This window comes from Sinocyclocheilus grahami, unplaced genomic scaffold (assembly GCF_001515645.1).
Source record: "Sinocyclocheilus grahami isolate Dianchi unplaced genomic scaffold, SAMN03320097.WGS_v1.1 scaffold216.1, whole genome shotgun sequence".
Lineage (NCBI taxonomy): Eukaryota > Metazoa > Chordata > Actinopteri > Cypriniformes > Cyprinidae > Sinocyclocheilus > Sinocyclocheilus grahami.
Window position 1 is genome coordinate 567,232 of NW_015505395.1, and position 18,025 is coordinate 585,256.

At 36.2% G+C, this 18,025-nt stretch overlaps 1 protein-coding gene across 2 annotated transcripts; it reads right to left on the reverse strand.

Moving 5' to 3' along the window:
• Positions 1 to 3,940: 3,940 nt before the first annotated feature.
• LOC107596227 (E3 ubiquitin-protein ligase RNF126-like) lies at positions 3,941 to 16,165 on the reverse strand. Of its 2 annotated transcripts, none has more exons than XM_016286904.1 (9): positions 15,997 to 16,165; positions 12,527 to 12,585; positions 12,149 to 12,206; positions 11,541 to 11,776; positions 10,586 to 10,654; positions 10,423 to 10,492; positions 10,182 to 10,275; positions 6,682 to 6,797; positions 3,941 to 5,456 (listed from the first exon to the last, which is right to left on the reverse strand). In XM_016286904.1, exons 1-9 carry the CDS (start codon positions 16,069 to 16,071, stop codon positions 5,304 to 5,306), a joined length of 930 nt encoding a protein of 309 aa, XP_016142390.1. In that variant the 5' UTR covers positions 16,072 to 16,165; the 3' UTR covers positions 3,941 to 5,303. The 2 variants fall into 2 exon arrangements, with proteins under 2 accessions (XP_016142390.1, XP_016142391.1); XM_016286905.1 differs by lacking the exon at positions 15,997 to 16,165 and adding an exon at positions 15,543 to 15,927.
• Positions 16,166 to 18,025: the final 1,860 nt, after the last annotated feature.

Consider the following 18,025-nt stretch of genomic DNA (forward strand, 5'->3'; position numbering starts at 1 on the left):
TGGCAACATCCGAACCGGGCGAGAGCTCATTCCGGTCCATGTCATTCACCGGATCAGATTTGGCCTGTAATTATCTTTGCGGGAAACCAATCAGCACGGGTGATGGGTGAGAGAGAGAGAAAGAGAAAGAGAGAGAGAGAGAGAGAGAGACCTACATGATTTCTTTGCCAACAAAATGAAACAGCTCTTAGTTTATTAACTGTATGTTGGGTCACTCCTTGAGCGCATCTTCCATTTCAATAAGTACATTTATGTAGGATTTTAACCTATATTAATAAATAATAACAGGTTGCCACAAGCTAAATGTCTTAGTAGAGGTTTAATTCAGGCCTTGTGCTCAAGGTCATGACCTTTTAAAATGCTTATTAGAAAGAGAATACAGTTCTGATATACCAAGATTCGTGATAAATCAGCATTGAGTAATAAAAAAAACATTTCACAGAAACTTAAATCATGCATAAATGACAAATATATACACAGCGTCAGAATGAACTTCCTACACTCAGAAAAAAAAGGTACAAAAGCTGTGACTAGGGCGTTACCTTTTCAAAAGCTACTAAATTATACCATTTAGGTGTTAATATGTACACTTTAGTTACTAATGTGTACCTTTAAGGCACTAATATGCACTTATTAGGGTAAATAAGGTACAAAGGTGTACCTTTTTCAAAGGAATCACACCAGTGGACAGCTTTCATACCTTTTTTTCCGAGAGTGTAAAATTATGGTAACTGTACATTATTTAATAACAGAGGTGGTATAGTTACACTTACAGTGTTTTTAAAAACACAATGTGGTCAATTAAAATAGTATTTATAAACTGAGATCAAATAAAAAATAAAGTACTACCAAAACTGGGAGAAGTTTGTAAACATTGATCTGGGAACAGGCCAAAAAGCTACAGATGAAGAAAACATTCGAAAATAAAAGTTAGGGCCTATATGCATAGTTATTGTTTTTACGTGCACATAATAGCATAATAAAATAAGAGCCACATTAATTATGCATATGCTAACACAGTGGTTCCCAACACTGGTCCTGGAGGCACCCCTACCCTGCACGTTTTGCATGTCTCCTTAATCAAACACACCTGATTCAGGTCATCAGCTCATTATTAGAGACTCCAAGACCTGAAACTGGAGCGTCAGAGAAAGGAGACATGCAAAGTGTGCAGTGTTGGGGTGCCTCCAGGACCAGTGTTGGGAACCACTGTGCTTCGAAAAGCACGTTTCGTTCTGTTCATCTGTCTTCACAGCCCTACTGACTTAAAAGGTAATCAATCAAGTCAGTCGTGTGTATGCAGACATCTATAAATGACATTGTCACATGTATAAGCAGATGGCTGGAATATTTGTAGTTACTATTGTCGCATAAACAATCTGGCACTTGTGTCTAAAAATGCAGCTGTCGTCATGGCGTTATGATGTCATAACAGTAGAGGATGCGCTCAATGACATTTAACAGTGAAATCAGACTGCAGCGCGGCGCCACCTACCGGCGCTCAGACGGAACTACAGCAGCTCACGGATAAGAGCTTTGGGGAACCACTGGGGTCATTCAGCTTTAAAGACCTGTTGAATGTTTTCAGAAACCATAAAGCGCAAATACACTTTTCAGACCTCCATCAGAAAACCTACAAAGTGTAAGTTGAAGAAATTTGCAGTCGGTAAACCACTATGCCCAGATGTTCTCAAAACTAATGCAGCAATAATCTTCAACACTGTTATATCAAACACTCTCACAAAAAAAAGGTACAAAAGCTGTCAACGGGGCAATACCTTTGCATACCAGTGTTGCTATTTATACTAATCTGTATCATTAATATACCAATACGTACACTTTAGTTAATAATTAGATACTAATGTGTACCTTTAAGGTACTAATATGTAAATAAGTAGGGGGAAACAAGTTATAAATGTATACCTGTTGAAATGGTACCACCCTAGTGACCATATAGATATTAGCTAACATTTTCAAAAATAAAATTAAAATAAAATAAAATAAAAAAGATAGAAAGAGAAAATGTATAAAAATCCAGTGGGACGACAAAGGCCACATTTGTGCAAATATATAATTTAAACATTAATATATATTATTACAAATATATATATATATATAAAAAAAAAATATATATATATATATATATATAAGCGCAATAGTTCCAAAAAGTGTTATTATAGTAACATTAAGACGCTATTATATTTTATGCAATTATGCAGTTTTTGCCACATAATTTGAAATATTTCCTAATTGTACTAATTTTTCCAGGTTTAAATGGGAAAAAAAAGAATCAGATCTCACTGAATGATCTCAGCTTTCATAATAGACACATGCATGACATTAACATCAGGAGAAAGCTCATGAGTCATCACAAGCCCTGCATCTGTTCTTGACCACTTTCGTGATCACAAAGCATCTTCCTGAGCACATCATCTCCAAAAAGCAAGTCATCTTCCTCCTTGAATATCGTTGATGCTGACCTACAGTAGCAGACTACAGACATTAATGAGAATGCCGGCTCACAGAAGTCCTGCAGACTGTCAGATCTTACCTTGTTTTCCCTGGTGCTGACGTGTGACCGAAGCCAGCCAATGCAGAGAGTGAAGCGCACCTCCAGAACAGCAGCCCAGAGCAATAACATTGAAAGGTTGTCTCAACCCGGTGGAGGGAGAGAGAGATGTGTGGGACGCCGTGTCCCTTCAGTGATGGAGCGTTTGACCTCTGGAGGTCAGCGGGGTCGCCATGCTCCCAAACCACACGCTCTGCTTCCCACTTGGGAAGTGTTTAACCTGAGCAGCTCTGGATCAATCTCTCTCTCTCTGCAGAACTGAATGCCTAATAGCTGAAATTTTCATTTACTGAAAGCTGTAAAAACAACTTGTACTGAATCTTTGCTACTTTCTGGCATGAGACAACAGGCCGTCAAGCTTGTGCTGATCATTCAGTCTGATCTGAACAGGCTGACATTACAGCACACATTATTTTATGAATCTGTCACAAGATTCAGCTCTTGAAGCAGCGCATATTATAACAGACTGTAAACCCGTCACCGGTGAGATTAAAAATGCAGCAGCAAATGAACAAAAATGAGCAAATAATGGCACCTTAATTGCTGCTCTAGGAATTAGAGAGGGTGTAAAATAAAAACGAGTTTTGGTTACATAGTGCTAAAAATAAAATGTCATTATTTTAAAAAAAGTTGCAATATATACCTGCATACCAGTGTTGCTGTTTATGTACATTGACATTAATTTAAAGACAAGAAATGGTAACTAAAATATAAACAAACAAATTTCTAATTTTCAATTAAGTAAAACGAATATTTAAAAATTATAATAAATACAAAAAAATATGAAAAACCATTCAAATTAGTTATTTCTAATTTTCAGTTAAAGTACTAAAATGACTTTAAAATTAGAATAATAAAAACTAACTACATATATACATATACATAGATAAACTATGCACATTCATTTAAATAAAATTAATGTTACTGAAATAAAATATAAGTTAACTCATTTCTAATTTTCAGTTAGATTAGGATTAGAATTATAAATTAATACAAAAAATTATTTAAACAGACAACTATTAACTGAAATAAAATATAAACAAACTTATTTCTAATTTTCAGTTAGTTTAAGTCCTAAATTTTAAAAGCGTCTATTAGAGTATAAATTAGAACAAACCCAGAAACTCTGAGCTTAGTTGGTGTTCGTGATCTGTGGAGAAACCAATGACAGATTTTATGAAACATTTCATCATTAGCAGTGATACATTACATTCATTCAGTCATTCATTTGTTTGTTCTTCTGCTTTATTATGATTTACAAAAACAAACCATTTAACTTAAAATAAGTTTTAAAAAAAAGTTGCCTTGAACTGAAAGTCAATGAATATGTGTGGCAGACTGAGAGAAGACAGCTGAATGTGAGGAGATAAAAAAAAATTAAAAAGAAAGCGTGAGAGTGAGAGAAAGCGAGAGAGAGCTTTTATCACGTTATCGGGCCATGTGCCTGTTTGGATAAAGGCCCAAAAAAATGCAGAGTGAAATAGAGAAAATCTATTTCTCTCACGAGTTTTAAGGATGATGCTAAATGTAGAAAATCATATCAAATATTGTCAAAAGAATTCACACGTTTCTTTTTGTTCAATGTTCTAATAATCTTCGCAAAACAAAAACATACTGTGCAAATAAATATTAGGAGAGAAACCTGCACTCAGTGTTTTCCTCAGTCACAGATGTTCTTGGATCACTTGGCTTTTCACAATATGACGCAGTTTTTTTTGTGTTTTCAATAAATATGTTTCATATATACGGGTGAATCACAAAAAAAAAAACACATGTCCAGGTTTTACTTAACCCCCAAATCAAAAGAAAATAAAAATGTATTATGCCTAAAATGACTATATTTGAGTTATTTTCATGAGAATTAAGCATTTATTTACCATAATGCATTCAGATGTGTTACTCAGACTCATTACTGTAATGCAGTATTACAATATAAAATGATTTATCAAATTAAAGGCAGTACAACTAACAATATAATCTATAAACATGAATTCAATCATTTTTTTTTTTTTTGCATTACAGCAAACTGTGCTTTATTGTCATGAAAATAACAATTTTCAAAAATGTATTCAATTCAAAAGTAAAGTTATTGGTGGTTCTAAAATAGGCTTTAGCATAATAGTTTCTTTTTTTTCTTCTGATTTTGAGGTGAAATGTGACTGGTTTTGTGAGATTCACCCATTCGCACGTTCACATATCAGCCACTTTTATCCATAAAATACAAATCAAATGATAAAAAAGGTTCTACTTGGTCACGTCCCTCTCGAGAGACACAAAGTCTGCTTCTAAAATGCAGTTCGACTCAGTGTGTCTTCAGATCTGGCACTGCGTTGCGTAACATCCTCTTCCTCTTTTCCTCACGCTTTCTGCTGATTAAAACCACATCATGAGGACAGGTGCCGCCCAAACCTTGAGGCATGACCGCTCTGAAGTTCAACGGTGTAAAAAAAGCAACGAAACGCTGTCTGAAGCAATAGAAGAGTGTATTTTTCTCTTGGGGGTTCGGCGTGCTCTCTGACCTGTCTGGACCCGCTTCGGGGCTGGTAGAGGTGTGTTAGTCGTGATGGGCAGGTTCCGAGGTTTGCGTTCAGCCCTGGGACCTCCGTGTCGTGGATCCGTCACCGGTGGAGGGGAAACGGTGTGGTGTGGTGTGGGCCGCGATGCGGCGCTGAGATGATGATGATGATGATGATGATGATGAAGTGTTGATGTGTTCAGGATGTGGGCTGAGCTCTTACGAGTTATTGGTGGAATTCTCGTTGCCTGGAGAGCTGGAGGAGGAAGAGGAGGAGGAAGAGGGGGTGAAATTCATCCCTGACAGGCCAGGCGGATCTGTGGCTGTGTTCTGCCCGCTCAAACTCTTCCTGCACACCGGACACGTGTCATGCTGGGAAACACAGAGACAAAGCGTTTAACTCGCTGTTCTTTTGAACTTTCTACTCAAAGAATCCTGGAAAAATGTATCATGGTTTCCACTAAACAGCACAACTTGATAAGAAGAAATGTTTCTTGAGCAGCAAACCAGCATTTTAGAATGATTTCTGAACCGTTATTTTAGTCTCATTAAGATACTAGTACAGTTTTTATTATAATATTTAGAATTTTATTTTTATATTTTCAGATTTAATTTTAGTTAGTTTTAGTAATTTTGTTATGACTTTCATTTTTAAAAGTATTTACTTATTATATTTATTTATATATATAACTACAATGATATATTATACATTTAATATATTTGTTTACATAATTTTAAATGTCTATGGATTTCATTCATTTTTATTTCAGTTTTAATTTTAGCTATTTTTTTGTCAAAGTAAATGAAGCTATGTTAAATAAAAAAAAAGTTTGTTTTATTATTATCATGTTTTATTATGATTTTAGTTTAAGATTTAGCTAACTAACAACCTTGTTTCCAAAGGATCATCATGTGACACTGAAGACTGAAGTAATAATGCTGAAAATTCAGCTTCGCATCACAAGAATAAATTACGTTTTAAAATATATTCAAATAGAAAATAGCTATTTTAAATTGCAATGATATTGCACATTATTACGGTTTTTATTGTATTTTTTTGTATCAAATAACGTGCCATTAAATAATGGAATTCGTTGTTTTTTTTTTATTTCATTAAGATCAACATTTTTGATTGTAATATTAACATTAGAATAGTTAAAGAAAATGTAATGAGCTTGAACTTTTGACGCTAACTCACTGAGCACTGACTAACTTCAGCTCTTTATTTCCATCCTGTCCATTTTCTTGTCATCATGTTTCTGAGTTTGACAAGAGCATATATCTGAAAGCCTGGAGTATTTTTTTTACACAAGTACTTTTTAATTGCAACACCTGCATATTCATTTAAAGTAGTAACCGAGTTCAAAGGTGCTGTATAACAGGATGAACTCAAACACAGCAGCAGGAGTTATTAGCAGAAATTCAATTAGCAAACTCCTGCCTTTCTGTACAGAACCACGAACCATGAAATTAATGTCACAAACTACAAATTGAAACAGACTTTATCTGGATCACTCATTAACGGACAAATATAAAAAGTTGTAAATATTTTGAGTTTAGATGATTAAAAAAGCAATAAAACAGAAGAGAAACGCACCTGCTCGAGCCAGGGAACTATACAGTCATTATGAAAGAGATGATTGCAAGGAAGCTGTCTAACATTCTCTCCTGCGCTGTAGTCTTCTTTACAGACAGGACACTCTAGACCAGCACCTGAACCACAAAAACACACACACGTCAGAAATAGCAACACATCACAGATCATCACTATATCACAGTAAGATTTTTCATGCTTTTGAAGAAGTCTCTTCTGCTCATCAAGGTATCAATTATTTGATCAAAAATACAGTAAAAACTGTAATATTGTGAAATATTTTTACAATTTAAAATAGCTGTTTTCTATGTGAATATATTGTAAAATGTAATTTATTTCTAATACATTTATTATTTTACTTACTCAAAACCCTTTTGCCTTCACTCATCCAACCTATTACTCATATTATAAGCAGATCCCTTGCCACTGGTTATGTTCCACTAAAAGTAGCTGCCATCACCCCAATCCTTAAAGGGGTCATATGATGCGATTTCAATTGTTCCTTTCTCTTTGGAGTGTTACAAGCTCTTGGTGCATAAAGAAGATCTGTAAAGTTGCAAAGACTAAAGTCTCAAAGAGATATTCTTTATAAAAGTTAAGAGTCAGCCACTCCTACCTAAAACGGCTCGTTCTAACACGCCCCCACATGTCTACGTCACGATGTGGCAATATTAGCATAATGCTGCCCAAATGTGCACGCAAAGAAAGGCGGTGTGGTTTCAGGAACAGCAGGTGTTGATGCATAAAATGCACTTTATTTGGCCTTCTGGAAGTAGATGCAATGAGGAATCATTGGTTAAGATTTATTTACAACAGAACAGCACATATGACAATCTGGCGCTTCTGAATCAGCGACTGTAAGTATGTTTTGTTATTAGTTGAAGTATTTGCTATTGACTGTTCAAATGCGCAACGCAGAGTAACGCGTCGTGTGTGTGAGGGGATCACTCTGTCTGTCACATGACTTTGTTGCCCTTTCGGATTTGAACTGATCGTAAAACTAACGACATTATTAACATTATTAATAGTCTTGATATTTACTTTGAAAGCTGAAGCTCGCGATTATGGTAAGGGGCGTTACATTTCCGACGTGTGTTTGTGGTGTTCGGACAATCACAATGCACTGGGTCAGCTGGCCAATCAGAGCAGACTGCGCTTGTCAAAGGAGGGGGCTTTGTTCAAAACGACGTGTTTGAGAGAGGCGGGGCATAGAGGACCTACAATAATGTACAGTATTTGAAAAATAATGTGTTTTTTGAACATTAAAGCATGTCAACATATTCTGTTATACCAAATACACAAAATAATGATCTTTAAAATAGCATCATATGACCCCTTTAAGAAACCTGGTCTTGATAACACAGATCTGAACAATTTTAGACCAATATCAAACCTCCCATTTGTTGCTTAAATACTTGAGAAGGTAGTTGCAGCACAACTGCAGTCTCATTTAGAGAAACATAATCTTTATGAGCAGTTTCAATCTGGTTTTCGTCCCTCTCACAGCACAGAAACAGCACTTTTAAAAATGGTTAATGATCTCCTTCTGGTTTCTGATTCAGGTGCCCGCAGTATCCTGGTTCTCCTTGATCTGAGTGCAGCCTTTGATACTGTTTGTCACTCTGTATTTCTTTCTCGACTATCTGCTATAGGTATCACTGGTGCTGCTCTTCAGTGGCTAACTTCCTATCTATCGGATAGACAGCAATTCGTTAGGATAGATAAGAATAGATCTCGCACTGTTACTATTTCCCGTGGTGTCCCCCAAAGTTCTGTACTTGGTCCACTTCTATTTCTCATTTACGTGCTGCTACTGAGTCAGATCATCAGACGTCATGGTCTCAATTTTCATAGCTACGCTGATGATATTCAAATCTATTTTACGGTTCAACCCAACTCAGTTTGTCCATCCCTTTCTATTGTTTCATGTCTTCAAGAACTTAAAACCTGGATGTCAGATAACTTTTTACAACTAAATGCAGACAAAACTCAAATCCTGCTGGTTGGCCCTAAATCACAGAGCTCCTCCCAGCATGACATCTTGATAGATCTCGATTGTGTCCAGATTAGGCCCTCAACAACTGTGTGAAATTTGGGAGTGTTGTTTGACTTTGCATTATGCTTTGATTCACATATTGGTCAGATTGTTAAATCATGCTTTTACCAATTGCAGAATATTGTTCGTCTAACTTCCTATCTATCGGATAGACAGCAATTCGTTAGGATAGATAAGAATAGATCTCGCACTGTTACTATTTCCCGTGGTGTCCCCCAAAGTTCTGTACTTGGTCCACTTCTATTTCTCATTTACGTGCTGCAACTGAGTCAGATCATCAGACGTCATGGTCTCAATTTTCATAGCTACGCTGATGATATTCAAATCTATTTTACGGTTCAACCCAACTCAGTTTGTCCATCCCTTTCTATTGTTTCATGTCTTCAAGAACTTAAAACCTGGATGTCAGATAACTTTTTACAACTAAATGCAGACAAAACTCAAATCCTGCTGGTTGGCCCTAAATCACAGAGCTCCTCCCAGCATGACATCTTGATAGATATCGATTGTGTCCAGATTAGGCCCTCAACAACTGTGTGAAATTTGGGAGTGTTGTTTGACTTTGCATTATGCTTTGATTCACATATTGGTCAGATTGTTAAATCATGCTTTTACCAATTGCAGAATATTGTTCGTATACGTCCCTCACTTAATTTTGGAGATGCTGAAACTATTATCCATCTCTCTGCTCTTCTATTTCTCAACTTCTGTTTGTATGACATAAGACCACCATCATTACTCCAGTCTTCAGTGTCACATGATCCTTCAGAAATCATTCTAATATGCTGATTTGCTGCTCAAGAAACATTTCTGATTATTATCATTGTTGAAAACAGTTGTGCTGCCCAAAATTTTTCTGGAATCTGTGATGCACATTATTTTTCAAGATTCTTTGAACAGAACAGCATTTATTTGAAATAGAAAACTTTTATAACATTATATAAAATTTCTAATCAATTTAATGCATCCTTGCTGAATAAAAGTATGATTTCTTTAAAACAAAAAAAACGGTAGTGTCAGTGTGTGTGTACTTAATATAATGTATATACTATCTATATACACTGTGAACATGTATATTTATATATTTTACACATTTTTAATACTTATCTTATTGCACAAAAGTATGATTTTGCACACAAAAAACACCCGAGACATAAATACAGGATCCTTGCCTACAGCAGGTCTGAAGTTTGCGCTGGAAGGCGTGAATCTTTTACAAAGGCAGTGTTTTGACGGCTGCAGTAGATGAGGGCTTCAGAGAGGGTTTTACCATGTGGGATGTCTAACAGTTACCGCTAGAAAGCTAAAGCGCATCACGCTGTCAGCATACAGAACCCTCTCTGAGAAATCTCCCAATTCAGCCTGTTTGAAGCAGAGATCAACAGAGATCAACTGCTGCTGTGCTCTAGCAGTGTGTGGTCATGTATCAGACGTCCGTCTGTCTTACCAACGTGCTCCTGTGTTATCTGGACTGTTGGGAGATTCTTAATCTTCTCTTTGTCTGCCGGAGGGGGACCCGTATTTTCAAACTGATTTAATAACTACAGGGCGACAACAGGGACAAAAAAGTGAGTATGTGATAATACTGTTTTTACATGCACTGATAGTGTTTGCAATAGCAACACGGGGCTCTGTAGAGTTTCACACTCCTTGTGATTATAAAATAAAGCAATAAGCCACTTGAGGACCTGTGTTATGATGGCATCTAATCCATTGGCACCCCATGCGTAGTCCATTGGGTTTGAGTGCAGCACTCCCCTGTAGGACAACAGTATATAGTCCAGTGATCAGCTGTGGATTGTCAAACACTGAGAAATTATGTAAAAAGAAAGAATTTTATCGGGGACTCACCATGGCCCCATCGCCATGTTTGGCATAGCCGTCGGAGCAATAATTCCATTAACTAACTGCTGAATGATTCTGTGAAAACAAACAAAATGAACATTTCAAATGTTTTCAAATGTAACAAAAACATTTTATTCCACCCTTAAAACTGCCAAAACGCTGATAAACATATATACTTTTTTCTTAGTGTACAGCAGAGATGCCCTAAGCAGGGCCTGCGTGATGACCTTTGATTTGGCCAGCATGCCATATCATGAAAGTAGGGGGAAAATAGGGGAAAAAACCATGCCATTTATAATTTTTATATTTATATATTTTTTTAATATATATTTTTTGTTTTATTTTAGCATATTTTTCTTTTGCATTCACATAAAATATATAAAAATAATTTAAACATTTTTAAAATTTGATATTTTTTTAAATTATTTAAATTGTAAATATTTTAATATAGTTGTATATAATGGAATATTTACTTTTGGCACATGGCGAGTTTCATTTTTGGCCTTTCATATTAAAATGTTTGGACACCTCTGGTCTACAGTAATGGCCGTAGCATATTATTACTACAGTAATAATATTTAATGAAATAGGGTTCCCCACACCTTTTGACCAATGAATTTTCTAAAGTTGATTACTAGGTAAGGTTTTTTAAAAAATACATTTAAAATTTTATAAAAGAGATTCCGATCATAAAAACCTCAGAATTAGTAGGGGAAAAAAATCATCTTTAATTTGTATTAATTTATTTAAAATTATGTTCACTAAATAACATTTGTATATATTATTTTTAAATATATATTTCATCTACTTTTTTTACTTCCAGGCCTAGAAATCATATTTTTAAACTACAGTGGGAATCCAGAATAGATAGCTCTTTAATAAATTAAAAAACTTCAATCAATTCAAAATGTAAAACAGACCGAATAAATCTGCATTACAGAGCCATCTGCTGAATTCTCACCCTTCTAAAGTGGGTACACCCTCATGCCGCGCTCCTTGTCTCCGGGGAACGTGTCGTCCCCGTGGCTGTCTGGCCCCGTAGCGCTGTCGTGAGGCCATCTCCCGCTCTCTGCGGTTCTCTGCATCACGGTTATCTTCTGCTGACAAACCCGCCCTGAAGTCGAAGCCCTCATCGAAGATCCCCAGAGCAAACTGGCCGTAACCATGCGGGAACGTAAACAAGTGCTGGTCCACATTCTGACGGGTGAGAGGTAAAGCTTTCATGAGCCTCAAACAGCCAGTGGTTTCACACACACACACACACACACACACACACACACACACACACGATTTTCTTAATGTGGCGTCTGTGGTTTTCTATGCAATACTAGATGCCTGGGAGAATATTCATCACTGCTTTCAACAATTTATGCTTGCCATCTATTAACTTTGATAGTCTAAATATATATGTTGCCATGGATATAAGCAGCCGTTAAATGCATATTGTCAAAGTTAGCATTGTGAGCCAGAAATCTCACTTTTTACTTAATATACATGGACCAAAGTTTGCATGGCAAGTGAACTCAGTGGCCAAAAGCAGTTACCGAGATACAGTGGATGACAGCTCACCTCAAACGAGGGCCGGTTCTGATCATTAGAGGCTGTAGATGTGGACACATTCTCTGCACTGGAAAGAAGAGAAAAAGATTCAAAGAGAGAGAAAACTTTGGCAAAACAGCAAATGTATATTATATTCAGGAAACTCAGCGTCAACAAAAACTGGTAGAAACTATCAAATCTGCACACCATTGTTTTATTTTTCTAATGCATGTCAATATCACATTCACAGCATTTGGAGCTAAACTGCCTTCATCCTGCTGGGGAAATCAATGAGACAAACAGGTTTCCTGATGTGGAAGTTTGGCAAAACCGTAACACTACTTCTGATGTTCCTGTCCAAATGAACCAGTTCTCCAGATCCACGGCAGCAGCAGGTCAGTACTTTACCTTCCCTCTCCAGGCAACTCCTCGATGAAGCCGGACTCACACCGCGGACAGATGTAATCCTGAAAACAGAGGTCAGAACAGCATTTTAACAACTGAATAAACTGAGAAATGTTATTTAAGCAAAATGTTGTCTTGGCACCTAACTGAAATAAATGCATTTACGTTGAAGTTACAACGTAAAAAAAAAAATTACAAAAATAAATAAAACAATATATTAATACATTAAAATGAAAACTGAAAATATAATTTAATTCAAATAATTATAAATTCTATAATAATAATAATATATAAATAAAATTAACACTGCCAAATAGTTTATTAGCCTGTCTTTGGGCTGCTTATTATTTCTAAGAAACATAGCAACTTGCCACATTAATATACAGTGTGCAGTGTTTTAAGCATTTAATCAGATTTCAGTCAGAAATAACAAAACCTCTGCTTTATAACCATCAAATATGGATAACAAAGATCAACTGAGAAAGTAAGCAATTTTTGTGTACTTGAAACGTCATAAGCCATTAACAAACAACAGATCAATATTCATTGATCATTAGTAAAATATTAAATATAACATTTCATTAAAAGTTTCATGACATGTCTAGTAACAAGAAGAATGTCTACTGACGTTGAGCATTACATAATGTTGGTTAATGTTATTAATAAGAGTATTATTAAACTGTAGCGTTTAGTTTGCAGATACATGATGACTGACATGTGGAAATCATCTGTCATGAAAACACATGAAAAACAGCACAGTCCAATACATAGCGCAGATTAATTTTCTTGCCTGGTTTATACAGTGATCTAAACATAAAAAGAAACCAGATGTAGAAGAGTTTGCCTGATCTGAGATTGCAGTGCTGTGAAATCTGCGATCCGGACACACCGACCCAGCGCTCGAATTGAGCAGATTTCCACAAAACTGTGACGGCTGTCATTCACAAAGCTCCACACATCTTCAGCCCCTTTACGTGTTTGGATCTGAAATATTTTGCCTAATAGGATATGCTTTCACGTAGTACATTTAACACATTTTATCACAAATCATCACAAATTAATTCTGCAGAATTCCCTCAATTATACGTGCAGATTCCGTCTGGTCCTGTATCATGACCTCCAGCTGACCTGCAGCTCTCTGTCCTGTTTGGGCTCTTTCTAGAGGCTCCACACAATAACAGGAGGATAATAACACCACAGAATGATGAAGAGACAAGCAAAAGAGCTTTCTAATGCCATCCATTCTCTTCCCTGCCCCCCTCTGAAACCTCATACAAGGAGCGGCACATGCGGAACGATCTCTCGCCTCATATTTCCTGACAGCTAGAGATGATAGTATGCGTGAAACTGACCAATTAAACAGATCTGTGGTTTAAGATGAACTCCTGACGTGTCCTGGGTCATTCAGACCGAGTGCAGCTGACAGTGAATTAAGGCAGTTTTACGAATAACATCATCCCTCTCCAACCGAATTAGCTTCATTTATTATGAGTGTCAGCAGAAAGTTGTAGAGCCAGAGTGTGTGAGCTTCACTGGCACATGCTGCGTGTTCAAACCAACCAAAAACCACTGGAGAAAGAACCACCAGGGCTATTTTAGTACTATTTTATTTAACTGTTTATTACACACTAATTTTTAATTATTAGATTAATAATTACACGAATTACACACTATTTATTAATATTTTAAATTAACGTTTTTAATGTCTACATAGTTTTATAAATTTTCATTTCAGTTTTAGTTATTATACTAGTTATATAACTACATTTTAGTTTATATTATTTCAAGTAACAAATGTGTGTGTGTGTGTATGTGTGTTTAATGGTTTTAGTTTTATTTTCAGTTCATCTCTATCAGAGTCTTTTTAATAAATAAAAAGAAAACAAGATGATAGAATAGAAAAAGAATAGAGAATGAAAATAGATACATTTTTTAAAGGGGTCATCTGATGTTGCTAAAAAGTATTTTTGTGTATTTGGTGTAATGAAATGTGCTTATGCGGTTTAAAGAAAAAAAAAACATTATTTTTGTACATACTGTACAAAACTCTGTCTGCATTTGTGATCGAAGAAATGACAAACAACAAGTTCTACTCTACACTGCTCAAAACTCACGTTTGAATCATCAGTGGCAAATCCTTTAAATGAAAACATACTTACGTGAGTCAGAACTGCCGGCATTTTAGTCTAACGTTACTCTCCCAGGATCAGTAAACAGTCCTCCATAAAATGCGCTGCACACATCTGAATATTTGGGTTGAAGTGTTCTGGAACAGTGTTGTAAATACAACTTAACCACTGTTTTGTAGTCGTGTCCTCTTTTGGAAGACCAAACAAAGTAGTTTCGCTTTCACAACGAAACACACAGCGGCCTAGTGGAAGCCCCGGCTTAGCGTGACCTGAGGCCGGGCTAGAGTGAGCAGAGGTGGCGGGGTTGAGAACAGCGCGGCCGGCGGATGCGACGAAGGAGCGGCTAGCACATGTGACGACCCTGGGCTTCGTCCACGGTGAAAGCCGATCCGGCGATCTACAGCACTAAATTGATGTATTTCCTCAGCGACCGGCACGGATCAGCTCCAGGCATGACGAAGCGGATATCGTCCTCTTTTGGAAGACCAAACAAAGTAGTTTCACTTTCACAACGAAGCAAACAGTGTTGATATGACTTGTTAACCAAACTAACCAGTAGCTCTCTTAACAATCAGCCTTCTGTCAACTAAAGCACATGAATCACAGAAAACCAGAAAACACAAAAAAATAACCAGCTGAGCACATAATAACCAGCCATCTGCTTCACCAACATCAGCATCTAACCAACAGTCTTATCATAACTAGTTAATCAAATCTAACCAGCTGATCTCTAATAGCCACCAGTGTTCAGCGATAGGCAATTAAACTACATGACACGACAGACCAGAGACCAAAATCAGAGCTATGAACATCTGAAACTGTATAGCAGGACGGTATTAATGGCAGAATATTTAACAAATAACATAACTAGGCCTAGTTACCCAGCTAACCTCATAACTAGCTCTCTCTTCAGACCGAGTAAACCACATGATCTACAGATCACATATGAAACACAAGGCAGACACATTTGACAAGATTATAACTAAATACCATCATGTCAATATTAAATGATTTACTATGACTAACGTTAGTGAGCTCATGTCATAACAAGCAGTCTTCTGGTTTGACAGGTTATTCAAACAGCAGAGCTCTGGAAAGATCTTTAATCTGCGCTCAGATCTGCCAAGAGCCCGTCTGATTAAACTCTCAGCTCTCCAGTTAAGTGTAATTCAATTAAATCCGCATTTTAAAGCTGATTGTTGCTATTGGCAACCAGCAGCCTGTTAGCCGTTAGCACAGCCAGCGCGGAGAAACGCGCAATAAAAGAGGCCGTTTGCTCCGTTACACCCATCCATACCGCTTCAGAACGTTCGGGAGAGGCTCGTTAAGACCGCGGCGTCTTACCGGGAGCCGAGGGCTGATCTCTTCCGAGCACCGGTGACAGAAGAACCGGCAGGGCCGCGGGGGAGCTTCCGCCATCTTCGCTGCAGGACCGACTGAGGGAGCGAGAACGAGGCGAAAGTATGGAAGCCCGGACGGAGCAAGAACTAGTGCTGTGCGTACGGACGACGGAACGCGTTTGGGAAAATACAGGCAGCGCCACTCTGCAAAACCTCTTCAAATCAGAACATGTTATACAGTAAAAAATGAAACATCCTTGAAACAATGTAAACTTAGCTTAACATTTTCAGGCCGATTTCGAAATATAGAATTGTATTTATTTATTTAACTTTTTAACAACGGTAAAAAAAAAAAAAAAAAACGTTTATTACACATCAGAAAATAAATGCGCTGAAGTGACACCTCGTGGAGAAAGAGGGACTCGACGAATGTATTTTAAGCCATTATAAACTCTAATAAACATATCAATTTAACCATTTAAAGACCTCATCATGAGTGAGTTTGTCAGCAACGAACTGTTTTCATATACTGTAATAATTTATATCTAATACGGAGATCTTTTGTTGTGAATATTATAAATGTGTGTAATGCCATTACCGTCCTGCAGATGGCGCTACAGCATGTACACCATTCAGAGACACAACACTGTTCAGGCATTGAGGATTACGTTTTTATAACACTTCATAATAACACAAAACATAATACTGTTCGAGATCTCCTTCTTTAGGAGAAAAATATTTCACAGATCTCGAAGTCAATGAAGTACATAGGCCTCAATTAGTTTTAGAGCATTTTTGAAATAAAAAATTATGTATGAAAATGAACAATAAAGATAAATATATAAAACATGAATAATTTCATTCAGTTCAGGGTTATATAAAAACGATATATACATAATTAAAAACTAAATTACTCAAACTTGAACTAAAATTAAAACAGAAAAATATCCAAATAAAAACTAAATCAAAATATTAATAAAACTATAATAGTTATAGACTACAATATTTAGCAATACTAAAATAATTTAAGTAATTTCCGGTTATAAAAATAACTGAAATGTATGCAGCAATTTAAGCTCAACTTGAATTTTGCTGCACTTTACTGAACCTCTCAAAGGTTTTAAAGCAAGAATAGTAAAAGTGTGTCTGAAAGTCAGACAAAGAAAGTCTTTGAGGTCACTAGAGAAGCATGCAAACACACACACACACACACACACCTGTCAGCTGTGCTGTTAATGAGGTCTGACTGATGCTGACTACATCTGGCTGTCAAGATGCATTTATGCCAACTTACATTGAGAGTTTGTCAGAGACCAGAGCTGCGGTGAGGGATGCACACCAGAATAACAGAATAACTGTTCATGTGAACAGGAAATGAACTAGTTTATGGGTAGGTGACGTACTGAGAGACTTCATGGAATGTAGTTTTAAAAATGTATTTGTCAGGACTATTTTTAAATAGTAAATATTTTAAATAGTGTCTATAGAATATTTAAAAAATCTTTTAAAAAGTGAAATGGAAAATGTTTTTAAAAATAGTGAAAACCTTACAAGTTTCTCAGTTAATAAAATGTGTTCTAAGAATGTTTCCTATTATGTTATGAAAATGTTTTCTGAATGTTCTCTAAATGTTCTAAAAGTCAATTTTTTTTATGTTTTAAAAACTTTTTTTTTTTTGTTATTCGACATTCCATTTAGTCATTTTGCAAACATTAGGGGAATGTTACTTTTGAATGTTCCCTGAACGTTCCGAAACATTTAAAAACGTTACACAATTGTCCAAAACATTTTAGAACAAAAACGTTCTATGAAACGATGTATAAATGACATTTTTGTGCCGCTGTTTTGAGAACATTACTAAAGACAAGATAACTTTAAACGAATATTCTATTAGCATTACTGGAAAAATGCATATAGCCAGAACGTTCTGACAACATGTCCATCTAAAATACACACTTCCCTTTTATATTCAGATATATTTTAGCCTAAACTTTGATTGTTGGATAAAATAGCATCCATGTTGGGTGCTAATA